The sequence below is a fragment of the Geotrypetes seraphini genome, chromosome 4, assembly GCF_902459505.1.
Source record: "Geotrypetes seraphini chromosome 4, aGeoSer1.1, whole genome shotgun sequence".
Classification (NCBI taxonomy): Eukaryota; Metazoa; Chordata; class Amphibia; order Gymnophiona; family Dermophiidae; genus Geotrypetes; species Geotrypetes seraphini.
Genome location: NC_047087.1, coordinates 119,772,315 through 119,791,341, shown reverse-complemented (window position 1 = coordinate 119,791,341; position 19,027 = coordinate 119,772,315). Strand labels below are relative to the sequence as shown.

Genomic DNA, 19,027 nt, shown 5'->3' with positions numbered 1-19,027 from the left:
AGACCCCAGACTTGTTTAAAACAGATACAAGCAAATTTGAATAGTATTCGTGCTTCTATTGGTAACCAGTGTAGTTTTATGTGTTTATGGCAGCAGGGCAGGATTAGCCAATAGGCCCAGTAGGACGTGCCTAGGGCCCGAAATGGTCAGAGGGGCAGGATGAAGGAGGGCATCAACATTGTTTTTTCCAAACGGCGATGGGCCCCTTCAGCATCGATTGGCAACACGCCCCCCCCCCTGATTGGCAACGCGGGCCCCCCTCAATCAGCAACGCAGCCCCACCTCCATCGACAGAAAGTAAGACAAGCAAGCAATGCGGGTAAGAAAGGCAACGGGAACTGTAATTTTGCAAGCGGTGCTGCTTGCCCATAGCTTCCTGTTTCCGCCTGGGTGCATAGTGGGGTGGGGCAGGGCAGGGGGCCCAGTGTACTTGTGTGCCTAGGGGCCCTCGACGAATTAATCCTGCCCTGTATGGCAGTGCTTTTTTTGTAGGAAAAATAAGTACTGGTACTCATAGAGGGCAACCTTAGAGGTAGGGTCACTATCTATGACTCTGCCCCTAAGGCAGCCACACCCCTATAGTAGCCACACCCCTTTCACATGCCGCATATAAAAAAGCATCACTGAAAATATTACACCAGTCCCTAGAATCAACATATCTAGGGTTAACATTAAAAAAAAAAAAGAAAAAGAAAACCCAGGGCACTTGGCCCCGCCCTGCTCTGCCTCCAGCCCCACCCCCAGTAAGCCTCCTCTCTTTGCAATGAGCTCTGGTCACGTCTGGAGGGTCTGGAGCATGCGCAGCTGCATGTGACATCATCCACGCATACTCAGAGGCCCTCCAGATGAGGACGAAGCCTGTAAGGGCTTTCCAAAACCCAGAAAAATGCTGGGTTTTGGAAAGTCCATTCGGGAGCCCAGACAAACCTCTAAAAAGAGGACATGTCCAGGTTTTCCCAGTCTTCTGGTAACCCTAAATATATCTCTTACTGTGAAAACATAATAAACAGGATTTTCTATACCCCCCATCCATCACTGTAGCCTAGTATCAGCCCTACTCTTTCCCCAACTCCTCCCAGTGTCATGTGGTCAGGGCCTTCAGGGTATTTAATGAATGCCCTAAGGCTGAAGCAATATGCAGCATCAGTTTGAGTGCTCGCTCCTGGCTCCTCCTGAACATGTGGCCATCAGGGGATTCTGTATCTTTTACAAATCCCCTTGAAGGCTGCATGCTGACCAATCATACATACATACAGCATACAGCGCACTGAGTACAACAATCAGGCTCCTCTTCCTGCTACCTGATGATACAGGAGCACATGGTGCCATCAGAGGATTCAGTTCCTTTTAGTGAATCCTCCTGAAGGCTTCTTTTTGTTTTGTTTTAATTTGATTGGTTGTTGGGCAGAACTTCTGATCCTAACCAATAAAAACAAGACAAAAAAAAAAGGCTTCAGAAGGATTCAGTAAAGGAACTGAATCCTCTGACAGCAAGGTGCTCAGGAGGACAAACTAAGCAGGAGGAGCCTATATCTGGCTCCCAGCTTGCTCCTGGGGCTAGTGCTGAACTTCATGCTGGCTTCCTGGCTCATCCTGCCCTGGGCCACCAATCTGCAATGGGGCTGCTTAAGATGGAGAAGGTCATGGAGCAGCTGAACTGATTCAGGGGACCTGTCATAGTTCAGTACATAGCCATCTTGGATTTGCAAGAAGTGGAAATTTTCAAGCAGTGAGTTTTGCCATTTTTATTCTAAAAGGCCCAAGTAAGGGGCTGGCACCCTACCATAACACATAAAACTAGAATCCTCCCTTGAAAAATTCTGATCGAAAATCATAACTTTTCTCTTTAAAAACACTTTCAGGCAGTGGCGTACCTAGAGAATGTGGCACCCAGGGCCCATCATTTTTTGACACCCCCCATGTAAAAAAATATTTTTTGTAATAACCATGAAACGGAATAAATGGTCAGAATAGAAACAGGGAGTGAAAATTTTCTTTTATTAAACCTCATATATGTAACCATTATTCCAAACATAACATAACATAACAAATTATGTCTGAATTGTCATGACATTAGAAGTACATATAAAGTAGTTGCAGGTAATGCTTGGGACAATTCTGATTGTGTTAGTTCGATTTTATGTGTTTTTTGAATAGAAGTGTTTTTATTTCTTTTTTGAAGGTTTTGTAGTCTGTGGTCGAGGTCAATAGGTTGTGGAGTTGGGGGTTGAGTGTTGCAGCTCGAATGACTAGGAAGTTGTCGAACAGTTTTTTTCTTTTGACGTTTTTGGTTGGAGGGTGTGTGAATGGTGCGTGAGTTCGTTTATGTCTGGTTGAGGTGGATTGAATCATTTAGCTGAAGAAATTAGTTACCCCCCATTCCACACACATTAATTCTCTTCCATTTTTGTTCCCATTATAAACAACACTGATAAGCTCCCAGAAAAAAAATACATTAAACTAAGAAGTGAAAACAAAGGCCCCTACAGATGAGAACATAACACAAGAATAGCCTAACTGGGTCAGACCAATGGTCCATCATGCCCAGTAGCCCATTCTCATGGTAGCCAATCCAGGTCACTAGTACCTGGTCAAAACCCAAAAAGTGTAAACATTCCATGCTACCGATCTAGGGCAAGCAGACGCTTCCCCCATGTCTTAATAACAGACTATGGTCTTTTCCTCCAGGAATTTGTCCAAACCTTTCTTAAAACCAGCTACACTATCTGCTTTTACCATAACTTCTGGCCACTTCATTTTTAAGCTTAGATCTTTCCTTCCAAACAGAGACCTTGCTAGATGTCAAATACAGCACAAGGTAACTTCACACGGACTTAGCTGTGCAGGAAATGTGAATCTCCTCATACACCCACCATATAGTACAAAAAATGTGCAAAGGTCTGGTTTTTTCTTTCGATCACTACATAGCCTAATGCCACACAAGCAGCGCTGTTACAAACATATTCTGAAGATCAATGCTAAGGTTAACAAAGTTTCCTTCCCTGGACCACAAGGAGATACTGACAAACCACTGGAAGAGATCCCAAAACAACTACCCAGGCACAAAACCCAAAGACCCACTCAGTGTGTGAACCAGTTAAGTGGAGTGGACTAACTGGAGGGAGAAAATGGGCCTGGAGTTTGCTGAGCAGAATTTCCCAGACCACCTCTTCCTCTCATCACATTGACATGCTGCTACCACCATCACTAGGAACACCTCACCGGGAAGGCCAGCAATGCTTATAAACTTTATCCCCCGCATCTTTTTGAATTGTTTGAAACTCTTTTATGATTACAGAAGTGGGAATAATAATATTAAGCTCCCCCAGCTGGGTGCTACTCCGGGAGCGCGGTTATTCCCGCGCTTCCGGGTTGGCCCTATGACGTCAGTCTCAGCTGTGTTATAGAATATTTAATGAGCTACAGTACACGGCGCGGCCATCTTAGATCACATTTCAGGTGGCCACGTCGTGAAGAGCATATAGTTCTGAGGTAAGAAACTGGCAGTAGTCAATAATTTTTGGTGTCATGCGATTTTATTGAATATTAAAGTTAGTTCCTTGTTGTAGGGATTGTGCCCTGAGGAAACCTAAACAGGGTGAAACATGTTGGCAACTTTGTCTCTCTTGACTAACTACCCAAGTTAAGTAAACTGCACTTTATAACTTATTTAATTTATTTAACTTATTGAAAACATATTAAAATAAGCTTTGCACATCTTTAACTAATATACCAGGGACCCGATAACGATAGGGGGCATAAAGCCAAACATTATGAAAGTTTATTGAACTTTTGGTGGCACCTCTGAGGGCCTGGAGAATTCATTTGACAAATCATATTGGTATAGAAGGTTCTTGGGGGAGATTTATACTATACCATCCCTTCAACTATGTTATATAAACTTTATAAAACACATTATTATATTTTCTTATAAAGCACATATTTTAACTGAACTCTCTGACATCCTCAGCCTTGCCATTCACAAAAATAGAAGGAAGAAAAGTTCCCATTTCCTGCTGTCTCATGTCCCCGGCCTATACAATATTTTTCTTCTGCAGACCATTCAAAAGTCTGACCAAATCTTCGTTTCACTTTCATTAGCGCAAACTAGTGCTGCCAGATTCAGGAAAAAAATTTTTGATTCGATTCAGCCTATTGAATTGGTTTTTCGATTCGATTTTCCTGTCCAATTGGGTGTTTTTTTCAAACATCCTGGTGGATTTATTTTATAGTTTTTTCACCCCCCTTTGGCTTCTCCTAACCACACTGGCACTGTGCTGTAAATAAAATAAAGAAACAAAAAGGACTTTTCCTCTCTCTGTTAAATCCTAGCTCACATTTGCGGTCTAACACCAGCTCTGGCAGGATACACGTTTCAAATCTGACATATTGTAATCACAAAACAGAAAATAAAATTAGTTTTTCTACCTTTTGTTGTCTGGTTATTTTTCAAATCTTGTTGGTCCAAGGCTCTGGTTGTCTTCTGATAACTTGCTTGCCAGGGTCTCCTTCTTTCTTCTTTCTACATGCTAACCATCCATCTGCCATCTCTGTCCTCCCCTTACATTTTCAATCCCTCCCCAGGAGGTCTGGCATTTTTCCTTTTTTTCATCTCCTTCCACAGATCCACCTTTTCTTAACTACCCTTTCATCCAGCATCTCTCCCTCCTTCCCCACCACCCCAGGGTCCACCATCTCTCCCTTTCTTTTCCCAACTACCCTCCTATCCAGTCTCTCTATCCCCCCTCCACACCATCCCTTGTGTCCAACTTCTCTCCTTTCTGTTCCTTCAATCCCTAAATCCCATGGTCCATCATCTCTCTCCCTCTCCTCTATTTTCAGACTCATTATTTCTTCCCCCCCAAAGTCCAGCATATGCACATCTCTTTGAACCCCCCTTACCTCCGTGTACTTCTACACCAGGGCCCCCCTCCCATGAAGGCATGTCCCCCCCCCCTTGAAGGCCTGTCCCCCCTTGAAGGCCTGCCCCCCCCCACTTGAAGGCCTGTCCCCCCCTTGAAGGCCTGCCTGCCTGTGCCCCCTGAAGGCCTGTCTCCCCCCATGAAGGCTTGTCCTCCCCTTTAAGGCCTGCATCCCCCCTGAAAGCCTGTCTCCCCCCTGAAGGCCTGCCTGCCTGCCCCACCCCGAAGGACTGCTCGCCCCACCCCCCACCCCAAAATACTGCTCATCCCCCCACTCCGAAGGACTGCTCACCCTCTGGCCTCCCCTCACCATTTACCGTATAGAAGCAGCGTGCAGCAAGATCTCAATGCCAGCGATATTTGTGCTGCTTCGATACGGTTTCCTCCACTGAGGTCCCACCCCCTCCTCTGACATCAGATGAGGGGCAGGACCATGGCGGAGGAATGATATAGGAAGATAAGAATGTGTGAGGAACTGAAATATAACACACTGATAGTTTCAGAATTAGTTCCATGATTTTGTAGACCAAAGCTTTGGTTTTTTTGGATGTGATTTACTAAGTATAAATACATACAAGTCACAGGAATCTCACCTCCACAAATGTAAATCACGAAGGGTACACAGAAATAACATTAACGTTTAGCAAGTTCTTTCGTCATAGAAGCTGTGTGGCTCCCCTCCCCTCCCCCCCCCCTCCCGAAATCTCACCAAATGCTATGAGAGGCAGTGAAAAATCTGTGAGGAAAAGAGGAAGTTCAGGCGCCCACAATAAAGGTTGCATACTTCTCTGCTGCGTCCATAAGTATTTAATCAGCAGTTCTCTGTCTGGAGGATTTGTTTGATGCAATTATAGTCTTACAAAGTGAGGCAGAAAAAGATATGCCCTCCCTTTTACAAAACCCGCGCAACAGGTTTTAGCGCCGGCCGGCATGCTGAATGCTCTGTGCTGCTCAGATGCTTATAGGAACTCTAAGACCGTTGGAGGAGCTGGGAATTGAAGCCTATATAGTGCTACAGAAAAGCCTTCATGCCACAGATAAAGTCTTCACTGTTGTGCTGTTCTGTAACATCTTTTAATCATTGTAAACCGCATAGAACTTCACGGTCCTGCGGTATATAAACTGTTATTATTATTATTACTATGTTTTATATCAGCAATTAAGAACAGCTTGAGAATACTTGTTACATTTGGAATAAGAAACAGTATCGCGTCATGTGAATATTTGAACAGCACCTTAAGAAACACTTTTGACTGCAGTAACGGATGCAGCTCTTTAAAAGGGCACTTTAAATATGCATTTTTAAAAAGCACTTTAAATTCTCTCTTATTTTTAAATCTTTATTAAGTTTTCAAAGCTAACAAAAACTGCAAAACAATATACATACATATATTAATAATCATAATAAGCACTTATAATCAATCAGTAACAATGCAGAAAGAATAAAACCCCCTCTCCCGTCAAGCGTTTTCAATCAGGGACTAAAACCAAACAAAAGCGATATCCCCCCTCCCCCTCCCTCTTGGATGTGTGTGCTAAAACAACAGAAAATAAAGATAAAAGACAACTATAATGAAGCCACAAAAGTCATCAATGGACCCCAAACTAATTTGAATAACTTATTATGCCCCAGCATGTCAGCGTTCATCTTCTCATACTTATAACATAAGCATAAATTTGCCTACCAAAAAGTAAAACTAAGGGTATCCCAATTTTTCCAATTGCGAGTAACTATTTGCATGGCTATCCCGATCATAATAAGGAAAAGCTGACATTTATATCTATCCAATGGGGTAGGGGGTTTAAGATGCAATATCATCCCACATATGACTACCTCATATGTCAATGGAATCAATGACTCCAGTATGGTATTAATCTGTCCCCATATTGACCTCCAAAAGTTGAGTATCAAAGGACAATAGAACAACAAATGATCCAGTGTCCCTATGTCTAGATGACAGTGCCAGCGTCTATTAGATATAGAACTATCTAATTTCTGCAAACGAACAGGGTCCAGAAACTTCTATGTAACAAAAAAAAAAAAAAAAAGTTTGTCTCAAAGATGCTGATGCTGTACATCTCATCTTCCAAGTCCAAATCCGTGGCCATTGAGAAGCAGAAATATGCTGCTTAATCACAATGCTCCAAATGTCTCTCAAACTAGTTTTTGTTTTTTTGTTCAAATATTCCGATATTAATTTATACCACTTGGCGGCCTGATGACCTAGGAAATCTGTCTGGAAGCATAGGCCCGGCATGCTATACTGATTTTTTTAAATTACGCCACTCAGGGAACCCCTTCTGAATGGCCTGCTTCAACTGCAACCACTTATATGCTTTAGACTTTGAGATACCGAATGATTGTTGCAGTCGTGAAAAAAAATCAAGCATTTTTCCATTTGATAGTACATCATCTAATGTGCTTATGTATGCCTGCCTGCAGCCAATGCTTCCAGAGGATCTGAGACTCGCCAATTTGAATCTTGGAGTTCAACCATAAGGATTGACACATGGATTGTTGTACTGGAATGGATATTAAATTATCAATAAATTTTAAGGTTTTCCAGGTGGTAAAAAGAATGCTATTGTTCTTATAAATTCTGGGTAATTTGATACTCAACACATGATGTAATGAGGACATGAGTTGCCATTCTAAATAAAGCCAATCTGGAAGATGCTCCAAGACTTCAGGAAGGAGCCAATACATACCCTGACGCAGAATAAATGCTTGATGGGATCTATAAAAATTTGGAAAATTTACCCCACCCGCTGCAATTGGTTTTTGCAAAGATACTAAAGCTATTCTAGCAGTTTTACCCAGCCAAATAAATTTCGTAAGAATACCATTTAATTTTTTATAGAAGGACCCTTGAAAATAAACCGGCAACATACCCATTTGGTAGTAAACTACAGGCAAAATCATCATTTTGACAGTTTGGACTCTCCCCCACCAAGAAAGATGTAAGGGATTCCAATGCTCACACATTTCTTTGACTTTCAGCAATAAAGATTTTTCATTTACTGTCATTGTGTCTTCTAATGTTTTCTGAATTATAATACCTAAATATTTTATACCCTCTTCCTACCAAAGGAAAGGGAATGGATCAGATTATCCTTTTGCACAATGCACGTTTAACGGAAGAACCTCCGATTTGCTCCAATTTATTTTGTGTCCAGAGAATTTACCAAACCTATCAATCAATTCCAGTAAATGCAGAATGGTGGATTCGGGATTCTTCAAATGAAGCAAGATATCATCTACATAAGCAGAGATCTTGTATTCCTGATCTGCATAAGGAATTCCCTGTACCTCCTTTGCCTGCTGTATAGCCAACAACAAGGGTTCCAGAACAATATCAAAAAGCAAAGGAAACAAGGGACATCCTTGTCTAACTCCCCTTTCCAGACGAAAACGCTCTGAGAAAGTATTGTTAATATATAATCTGGCAGAAGGGGAACTATAGAAGGTTTGAATCATGTCAATAAATCCGGATCCTATTCCAAACCAATCCATTGCTTGATATATGAAAGTCCATTCTACACGATTAAAGGCCTTCTCTGCATCCAAAGAGACAGAGAAAGCCGGATCATTCATTGTTTTTAATAAACTTAGCATATGAAATGCCAATCTAGTATTATTTGATGAATGTCTTTGAGAAATGAAATTCAACAGCTGTAACACAGGTGGTAAGGAGGTGTTTCCCAGTGACGTTATCTACCCCTCTTAAGTTTGAAAGAGGGACTCCCCAACGGGGTCTGAGGCTTCTCCTCCTTGAACAATTGTTTCTGTGTTGCCTCTTTTGATTTTACTATTTAAATTCCAGCTTATTTTTTGAGTAATATAAATTCTAGCTGGCGAAGGGTTTTTGATTTTGATTAAAAACACCACTCCATTGAGAATGTTGACCATTTAAACTTACTGTCTTCCAACTGGTTCTTAATCCATACTAGAATATTTACCTCATATCCCATGACTTTCTAATTTCCTCAGAAGTCTTTCATGAGCTACTTTGTCAAAAGCCTTTTGAAAATCCAAATATACAATATCAACTGGCTCACCTTTATCCACATGTTCATTTATCCTTTCAAAGAAAGGCATTAGATTGGTGAGGCAAGATTTCCCTTCACTAAATCCATGTTGGCTGTCTCTCAATTATCCATGCTTATGTATATAGTTTATCGTTTTGTTTTTTTATAATAGTTTCTACCATTTGGCCCAGCACTAATGTCAGACTCACTGGTCTATAATTTCCCAAATCACCTCTAGAACCCTTTTTAAAAATTGGCATCATGTTGGCCATCCTCCAGTCTTCCGGCACTATGCTGGATTTTAGAGAAAAATTACAAATTGCTAACTATCTCTGTAAGTTCAGTTTTCAGTTCTATCAGCACTCAGATGTATACCATCTGGTCCAAGCAATTTGCTACTGTTCAATTTGTTAAATTTGACCCATTACAACTTTCAGTGTTAGAGAGATTTCTTTAAGTTTCTCTGATTCATCAGAATTGAATACTATTTTTGGTACTGGTAACTCCCCCACATCTTCCTCGATGGTTGTTACCCGGGTAATCCGCCAAAACAGGGAGAGAAAAATTAGTGGTCGCTGTGGGGACGGGGACAAGGCCATTCACTGCCCCGTGGACTGGTGAATGGTCTTGTCTCCGCAATGAAGCCAGCATGGATCGCGCGGTCCAGCATCCCCTCCCGATCGCCGCATCCCATATCCTGCCATCTCCCTCCCTCCACCTTGCCTTAGGTGCTGAGTCCGACTTTAATTCTTCTTCTCCCAACCTCATGCTTTCAATAAGCCGCACGTGCTTGGCTGCTTGAATTGTTGAATCTTCTCCTCTGATGCAACCGGAAACAGGAAGTTGGGTCAGAGGAGAAGATTCAACAGCTCAAGCAGCCGCGCACGTGGCTTATCGAAAGCGTGTGGCTGGGAGAAGAAGAATTAAAGTCGGACTCAACACCTAAGGTGAGGTGGAGGGAGGGAAGATGGCATGACGTGGCGATCGGGTGGGAGGGGGCTTCTGGACCGCGTTATCCATGATCATGCATGTTCCCTCACACTAGGAAGGAGGGAGTGGACAGTAGTCACGGGGACGGGGCGGGCACAGTGGTCACAGGGACGGGGCGGGGACAGGGATGGTGGTCGCGGGGATGGGGACAAATTTTTTCCCCGTGTCATTCTCTAATACACATCAGCCCTGCTGACTCCACCCCTTTCCTTAACCCTGTGTATGTCAGCTTATAAAGCTGCAGGTTTTAAAGGAGTTTTTACTGCTGCACTTCTGAATAAGGAATAATAGGGTACATTAAGGGAATTCTGAGGTGCTGCTACACTCTGTCCTATTCTCTGACTCTCTGATGTATGTGCTACCTGCTTGCCAGACCTTACAGTTTGCTTTCTGGTACTAGGAATAGGCACTGGTTTGCCAGGAATAGGGTTTGCAGCAGAGTCTCTGAATGAGACAGGGTCCTGCCTGTCACTCTCTATATATATATCTTTTTTTTTTTTTGCTTGGTGTGATTTTATTAGTTTATATTATGTGTTTCATATTATTTGTATTATTGCTTTTAACTTGTCAAGGCGCAATAGACTTTTGGCAAAGGCATAGATGTCGAAACACTGTCAGTGTCGAGTCTTTGAGTCCTCGCAGTGCTACTATCAATAAAGTGAACTTTGAACTTTACACCCTTGGCTGAATTATTGACATCTCATCCTCACGATTCATTTGTTGTGTATTTCAGAAATTGTCACATTTGGGATTTCAAGGGGTTGTTTTTGACTGGTTTGGATAATTTCTGACCAATAAGACTTTTCAAGTCAAGATCAATGAAAGATTATCTGCTCAATACCCGCTCTTCATAGGAGTTCTGCAGGGGTCAGCACTTTCTGCGTTGTTGTTCAGTCTTCATCTGGAGCCTTTAAGTAGGGTGTTGGTACAGGCTCATGTAAGTGTCCGTATGTATGTAGATAATATCCAAATTTTTTTTCCTGTTGTGAAGAAGGAAGATGTTGCCCCGAAGGTGACTTGTTTATAGAAATTCTAAAAATTGGATGAAAAGTCTAAAATTGTTATTGAACACATCTAAATCAGAAATTCTGATGATAAATAGACAGGTCAGAGTAGGCCCAGAATTGTCAGTGGGTGTAATATGTGACATGAAAATGTGCTCTACAAATAGAAATCTAGGAGTGTGGTTAGATGGGACCCTGTCATTTTGAGAACAAGTTGAGAAAGTGATTTGAGTTTGTTTCTATTATTTGAGGCTGATAACAAAGCTGAAACCTATGTTATGTGCAAATGATTTTTAAGTTGTGGTTCAAAGTCTGGTTTTATTCAAATTTGATTTTTATTATGCTCTCTACTTGGGGGTTAGCCCAGGCCAAAGTGCGAGCTCTCCAATGATGCTACGGCTAGGGTGATTAAAGAGTTAGGCAAATATCATCATGTGATACCCGTGTTAAAACACTTACTGGTTGCCAGTGAAATTTCATGTGCTGTACAAAGTATTATGTTTGGTGTATCAAAATCTGTATTGGGTTGCTCTGGCTCTTTTGGAAAATGCTATCCAATTTTATACAGTTCAACGGGCACTGAGAATAAATGAAGAGAAAAAGATGGTAAAATACCAGCTTTACAGATAATCCAAAATGCAGTAACTCACCATGGTTGTTTCTCAATAATGGACTCAAAATTGTGGAATGCTCTTCCTGGGTCTTTTCAGCAATTTTAAAAGCAGCTGACGACTCATTTGTTTGTGGAGGCCTTCTCTTAAGATTTGAGGTGATATGAGATGTTACTGGGAGAACATGGCTGTATTTGAGTAATAATATTTGTACTGTTCGTATGCAATATATGTGTTGTGAGTTTTAAATTACTATGCATGTTTTAAATTGTACACCATCAATCCACAACGGCATATAATAAACTTCAAAGTGCCTAATTTTAAATTGTAAGCATGTTATAAATTTGTAAATTAAAGAAATAATCAAAATATATAAGGCATTCCTTAGGCTTTTTTCCCAAATCTCTTTTAAACTCAGTTATTTTAAGGGGTCCTTTTATTAAGGTATGCTAACTGATTTAGTGCACGCTAAATGCTAAAGCATCTATTATATTCTATGGACATTAGCATTTAGCACGCACTAATCTTTAGCGTGCGCTAAATCAGTTAACGCATCTTAATAAAAGGACCCCAAGTGCCTTCACCACATCCTCAGGCAACAAATTCCACAGCTTGATTGTTCATGGAGTGAAAAGAAATGAAATCACCAACCTGGTAGTGTAATGGTGTGCCCTCTAGTCCTGGTACAGTTTGAGGGCATGAATAACTGTTCCTTATTCACCTTATACTTTTTCTGCCTCTCTCGATTTTGTAAATATACAGTATATCATATCCTCCCTCAGTCATCTCTTCTCCAAACTGAAGACTCCTAATCTGTTCAGTCTTTCTTCTTAAGAGAGCCTTTCCATGACCTTTATCATTTTAGGGTAGATGTTTAAAGCAATTTAAATGGCCAGAGATTGTTTATAGCCATTTAAATTGCTTGTCTGGGGCCAACCAGGCCTATTCAGTGATACTTAGCTGGACAGTACCACTAAAAATGCCAAGTTAGTGCCTAGGCTGCAACCATCTATTTTTGGAGCACTTCCAGGGTAGAATCAGCACTTAACTCAGAGGTTGGTAGCCTTTTTAAAGCAAAGAGCCATTTTATCCTAAATGTTTCACCCAAGATTTACAAAGAGCAGCAATGTGGAACCATACTCTGGATGACAAAATTTATTTAAAATGTATTCAAACAAATTAAAAGCAGTCAATTTAGCTAAATGCTGCTGATACAAAATATACACATATGTAGAGCAAATGTGTAATAATACAAATCCAAAAGAACTGTATGTAGATGGTGTAGACCCATCACAGTCTGTGTTTCGGCTGTAAATAGCCTTTCTCAGGGGTCCAATATATGATGACAGACCTATTTGAGTGTAAATTGAACTGAGTAAATGAATCCAATATTGTAAAAAGCAGCAAGAACAGTCTCACAAGCTAGCTATATGCCGATTGCTCTCATACAAGACCAACATTTATTTTGATTATCAACAGACAATTTAGATCATTTGCAAGATGTCCAATGAGCACGGTGCATAAGAAAGTACTATATTGATTGGATGATGGCTGATGAATGTAGGAGTTTAAAAGCATGAAGCCAAATGACATGCCAGAACTGGTTTTAGATATGGCTGGGGAAATTCGCTTCTGTCCCAGATCACTGCTGGACCACCAGGGATTTTAAAGGTATGCTTTTTACTAATCAGGGAGGTGGGAGGGAGGTAAGAGTTGTTAGAGTCAGCCGGCACAGGAGGTAGGAGGGATCCCTCCTGTCCTGGCCCACAGCTGGCTAGGGTGCAGAGTCTGGCAGGGCAGAGCACTTGAATATGCAGTGAACCGCAGTTTAGAATTATAATTTCTGCATGATATAAGTTCTCAGCAGTACACTCTACTTTGCAATCACCCATATACACACCTTGATGGGGCTTCAGATTTGCATATTATCCGGTTTGCCAGCATTCACTGCACTGCATCCATGGAGCCCTGCATACACAAATGATTATTAATTTTTCAAGCTATTCAGGGGTAAATTCAATATGTGGCGCCACAAAAAAAGATATGCTTAACAGTATTCTATAAACCATGCCTAATGTTAGGTGCAGTTTATAGAATACGCATAGTGGCCAGCCCCATGACCAGACCCGCCCCCAGGTCCGCCCAGTTCTACCCATCCCTGCCCTGAAATGCCCTAATCCCGCCTCCAGTCCCACACTAGCCCCACCCCCATGGCCTGCTCTTGTCGAGCAGGGAGGAATTCCATGCATGCGTTGATGTCATACGATGGCATGCGATGGCGTACACAAACTTCCTCCCTGCCTGATGCTATTTGAGAAGGCTTTTCAAAACCCAGACAAAGTGCTGGGTTTTGAAAAGCCGTCTGGATCTCTGGACATGTCCGAGGAAATCCAGATGTCTGGTAACCCTACCCATGACTAAAATTTATAACAACTAGGACCTGGTGTAAATGCCCGCACCTAAATTCTGCACAGATCGGGCATATTCTAAAACAATGCATTTAATTTTTAGGAACACTCATGACCTGCCCATGATCACTGCCCTTTTTGAGATCCGCACATTAGAATTTACATGCACATCTTTATAGAATCCCCTTAGAAAGCTGTGCATATAAATTCTAAGTGCTGATAATTGCTTGTTAGTGACCAATTATTGGTGCAGATTGGCTTGTTAAATAATTAAGATTCAAGTGCAACGTTGCCACATGACCAAATTTGCATGCAGAACTATAGTCGCCATATATAGAATTCAGGGGATTATGTCTCAATAAGGATATAAAAAGCCTAAAGGAGATTCAGAGGAAAGTGACCAGAATGGTAAGAAGCTTGCAAATATGTTCAAGGCCAAAGTGCTGCTGGTGGGCCCCAGTGAGAGTGGCAAACCAGTTTTGGCTAACTTTCTTTCAGATGCCACAGAAACTGTGGGTGGAGAATACAACCCAACTCAAGGGGATCCTAGAATCTGAAAGTTCAAATGTACCAAATGTAAATGATAACAACAAAAGTTCAGGGTGTGAAGTTGAACTGTGGGACTGCAGAGGAGATCATAAGTTTGAAACTTGCTGGCCAGCTATGATGAAGGATTCTCATGGGGTGGTTATAGTGTTCAACCCAGACCTGCCAAGTCATTTGAAGGAAATTGAAATGTGGTATGCATCCTTTGTACAGCAGCAGCAATTACAGGATAACCAGTGTCTTCTTATTGCTCACCACAAACCAGGCTTTGGAGCAGACAAAAGTCGACCATCTTTAGGGGCATCAATGACCAAACTGAAGCTGTCGCATTCTAGCCTGGAAGAAGATCCTGAGGATGTCAGAACTGAATTCTTAAAGTTCCTGGGAGGTGTGATCACTTTGCTGTCTGAGAGCAGATAAACAGAAGAGATGTCCATTATCACCCTATATCAAGAGCAAGACCATCAAAGAATGTGTGAAAGCGTTGGCTTCTGATATATTTACATAACAGATGACTTTAATTGTTTTTATTATAAAGAAAAACTAGCCCCTAAAAAAAAAGAAAGTATACAAGAAGAGACTTGAAACATAGAAACATAGAATATGACGGCAGAAAAGGGCCAACGACCCAACTAGTCTGCCCAATCATGATCCCTTCCACCCTCGAGAAACTATCCTCTATCATACTTCAATAGCGACTATCAAAACTATCCTCTATCATACTTATAGAAACATATACTTATATATAACATAACATAGACTTATATATAACATAACAATTGACTGTTCTCTGCGGTTCACAATTCTAAAGTACTGTGCATTCATAGTGAATAAGGAACAGGAAATATGATGCAGATATTTAGATATTGTAAAAATATTTATGAACTATTAACAAACCTTTTCCAAAGGATAGGAAACTAGAGAACTCAGAAGTAACAACAAGAAGTATATTTGCAAATGGGGGAGGAGGGTGGTTTATAGTTTACTGTGGGTTTAATCAAAAGAAAAATAATATTTATATTGTATATTTTTGATTAAATGTTAAAGGAAAGGGGGGGTGGGAAGGGAATAAATTTATATATTTGATGTTATATTAGAAAGAAATTCAAGTGATGTATTTAATATCAAATGTTTTATTATTTGTACACTTGATGTAAGATTAAAAATGAATAAAGAATATTTTTAAAAAAGAAAAGAAATATTTTCTGAAGAAGAGACTGCTGCGTGCCCTCCTGAAAGAGGCAGTGAAGACAAAAGTGATGGAATTTAAAAAAAAAAAAGCATCAGATTTATACAGGCAAAGGGAGAGAAACCAAGCATTGAGCACTTAAGCTGAAATCAGCAGTAAAATGACTTTTTGAACAGACCTAAATACTTTTACCCACCCCCACCCTTTTTATGAAGCCGTGTTAGATTTTTTTTTTATCACTGGCTGTGGCGGTATTAGCTCCAACGCTACTGGAATTCCTTTGAGTGTCAAAGCTAATACCACTGCAGACGGTGATAAAAAGCCTAACATGACTTTGTAAAAGGGTGGAGGGAGGTTACTGGGCAAATTAGATGGGCTACTGTGGTATTTATCTGCTATCGTTTACTGGTACTGTGGCCAATGGTGGAAGATCTTCGTCTGTGCACGATGACAGGATAGGTTTAGGAAGTTCTGCTATTGTCTTAAATCAGAAATGTACGTCTCAATTCTGCCTTAAGGACTCCACAGTCACTTAGATTTTCAGGATATCTACAATGAATATGAATGAGAAAAGTTTACATATGTGGGGTCTCCAGTCTTTACTAGTTTATCTCAAGTGTATTCATTGTGGACATCCTGGAAACCCGACTGGCTGCGGGATCACCAGTACGGGTTTTGGAAGCCCTGGCCCAGGCTGTTGAGTTTTTCCATGAATACCATGAGATAGTTCTTTGAGTCTTGTTGAATTCCCCAGAGAGGTATTCCTAGGTACTCTCCCAGAAACAAGGGTTTTACCTTTGCAGTTTATGGAAATTAATGTCCGAGATCAGTTTACTGTAACTGGTAACCACACCCACAAGAAAGTCCCTGCCTAAACCAAGGACTCTCACTAATGAAAGTTATTTTCATTTTTATCATTTCTTTTTTCCAGTCCCTCTTCAACTGCAATGCATGTTCTGGTTATTCTGCTCACCCCTTGCTATCTGATTCTCCTCAGTGTGGGAACAATTACATTACATTACATTAGTGATTTCTATTCTGCCTGTGCCTTGCGGTTCTAGGCAGATTACAAATTAGAAGAGATCTGGACATTACCGAGAGAATTACGAAACAGTGATTACCGAGAGAATTACATAACAGTGATTCATGTACTTTACATGGTGTGGTAGAGGATTATAAATTATAAGATATCTGGATTATTCCGAAAGAATTACATAGCAGAGAATCAAGTGATAACAGGATACAATGGAGAATATCAGTATATAAGGGTTACAGAAGAAAAATTTTTGGAAGGTAAGGTTCTGGGAGTTGACTAATGTGTTATTCACGAGAGGGAGAGCATGTGCGAAAGGGGAGGAGATTAGTTGGTAGGGACGTGTTTTTTGAATAGAAATGTTTTGATTTCTTTTCGAAACACTTTGATGTCTGTTGTTTTGATCATCAGTTTGGTGATGGTGGTGTCAATTTTCGCTGCCTGTGTCGCTAGTAGGCTGTCGTATAGTTTCTTACAGATAAGTGTTCTCCTCCTTTTAATTACTTCCAGGGAGAGGCAAAAAAGTACTGTAATTGTGGAAATAAATGTACACTAGCCTGTGCTCAGTTTAATAATTGTTTATGTTACAAGTATATTTCTCAGATAGAATTTTTTCCAATTCCACATAATAACTTCCCTGAGTGAGACTGGCTGCTGCCTCTGGATGGAAAGGTTTAACAGGGTGTCAGGAGAGCGACTACTGAAGCAATTGGGGGCTACTGTTTCCTCTGATCTGCCAAGATGTATTTCCTCCATTTGAAGGGGCTCTGGATTGATAAAGGTTTGCACAGTGGCTCCATTTTGGTTTGCATGCCAGGCTGACCCGGTCTTGGTCTTATCCCACTTCTAGTCAAAGTTTGTGTATTGGTGATATGCTGCAAAATGCACCATGACAATTATAGTAAGAGACCAGAGGCACTAAAAGTTAACACAGACATGTAATTCTGGCTTTTTCAAGTCATTGATTAATTATTCCAAATTGAGGTCAGAAGACTTAGAACTATGTCATGTTCAACTAACTTAGTATTTTTTCTCATTTGTTCTGAGTCTTTACCTCACTTAAAATTCATTATATAAACCGAGTTGAGCCCCTGGTATAGGAGATGACCCGGTATATAAACCTAACTGCTTTTTGGACGTATCCAGGAGCATTTTAGGCCTCTGAATCCCGCTGTGCACACAGAGCTAAAAGGGGCGTTTTGTTGGAGTGGTTAGGGTGGGATGTGGGCCAACCTAGACTTAGTTGTCCTGCAGGGATAATCAAATGTTTGACAAGACTACCTAGGCCAGGGGTAGGCAATTCCAGTCCTCGAGAGCCGGAGCCAGGTCAGATTTTCAGGATATCCACAATGAATATGTATGAGATGGATCTGCATTCACTACCTTTTTGAGATGCAAATCTAACTCATGCATATTTATTGTGGATATCCTGAAAACCTGACCTGGCTCCGGCTCTCGAGGACTGGAATTGCCTACCCCTGACCTAGGTGAAACTTATACATTGTGAGTTAAACAATGTAAAGACAGATATAACTGCCCAAAAGGTATCAAAAGTGACCAGATAACCACAGCAGAGACAAAGTAAAGACACACACACAATTTCCCCGTGTTCACTGAACCCCTCACACACCCCTCAAAGATCTGAATAAAAAAGTACATACTTGTCTCCAGAACATCAGCACCTGGTATAGGAAAGCCTAGTAGAGCTGCACAGAGGTGGCTTAAATAGTCTGAAGGTGAGCTAGTGAACCATAGAGATGAAGACCCAGGCTCATAAGCCATTCTAACCACTACATTCATGGTGGAAAATGTGAGCCCCTCCAAAACCTACTGCCATATAGGTGCCACCTGCAGCCATAAGGGTTGTTGGGGATGTAGACAGATGGGTATAGTGGGTTTTGAGGGTGTTCTGGGGGTCTCACCATAACCTATAAGGGAGTTCTGGTAAGATGTTTACATGGCACCCTTTTTGTGAAATTCACAGCAGTGCCTTGTAAGGTGCCCCACTTCTCTGATGTCATGTCTGGGTGACCAGTCCATTACAATGCTGGCCCCTTCCAAGTCCAAAAGGTCTTGTTCTGGGCATGTGGGACTTGAACAAATTTTTGGTTGAGAATGTGGTGTAAAGATAGACATAGTGGCGGTCTGCACGATCAAACGCCTGGACGTCTATATAGCCGATTTTTGCAAGAAAAAATTTTTAGACGTACTTTTCAAGAATAGACATTTTGCCGCTGCTGACTTTTGGTGACTAGCGCCCTACGTCCAAATCTGACTTAGACTTTTATTTTATGT

At 41.2% G+C, this 19,027-nt stretch overlaps 1 protein-coding gene across 1 annotated transcript; it reads left to right on the top strand.

The window, feature by feature from the left end:
• Positions 1-14,601: 14,601 nt before the first annotated feature.
• On the top strand, positions 14,602-14,944 carry LOC117360145 (intraflagellar transport protein 22 homolog). The gene has a single exon (XM_033943874.1). The coding sequence runs from the start codon at positions 14,628-14,630 to the stop codon at positions 14,928-14,930; it is 303 nt and encodes a 100-aa protein (XP_033799765.1). The 5' UTR covers positions 14,602-14,627; the 3' UTR covers positions 14,931-14,944.
• The last annotated feature ends 4,083 nt before the right edge of the window (positions 14,945-19,027 follow it).

Coding starts and splice junctions, on each gene's coding strand:
- LOC117360145 (XM_033943874.1), top strand. CDS start 14,628: ATGATGAAGGATTCTCATGGGGTGGTTATAGTGTTCAACCCAGACCTG.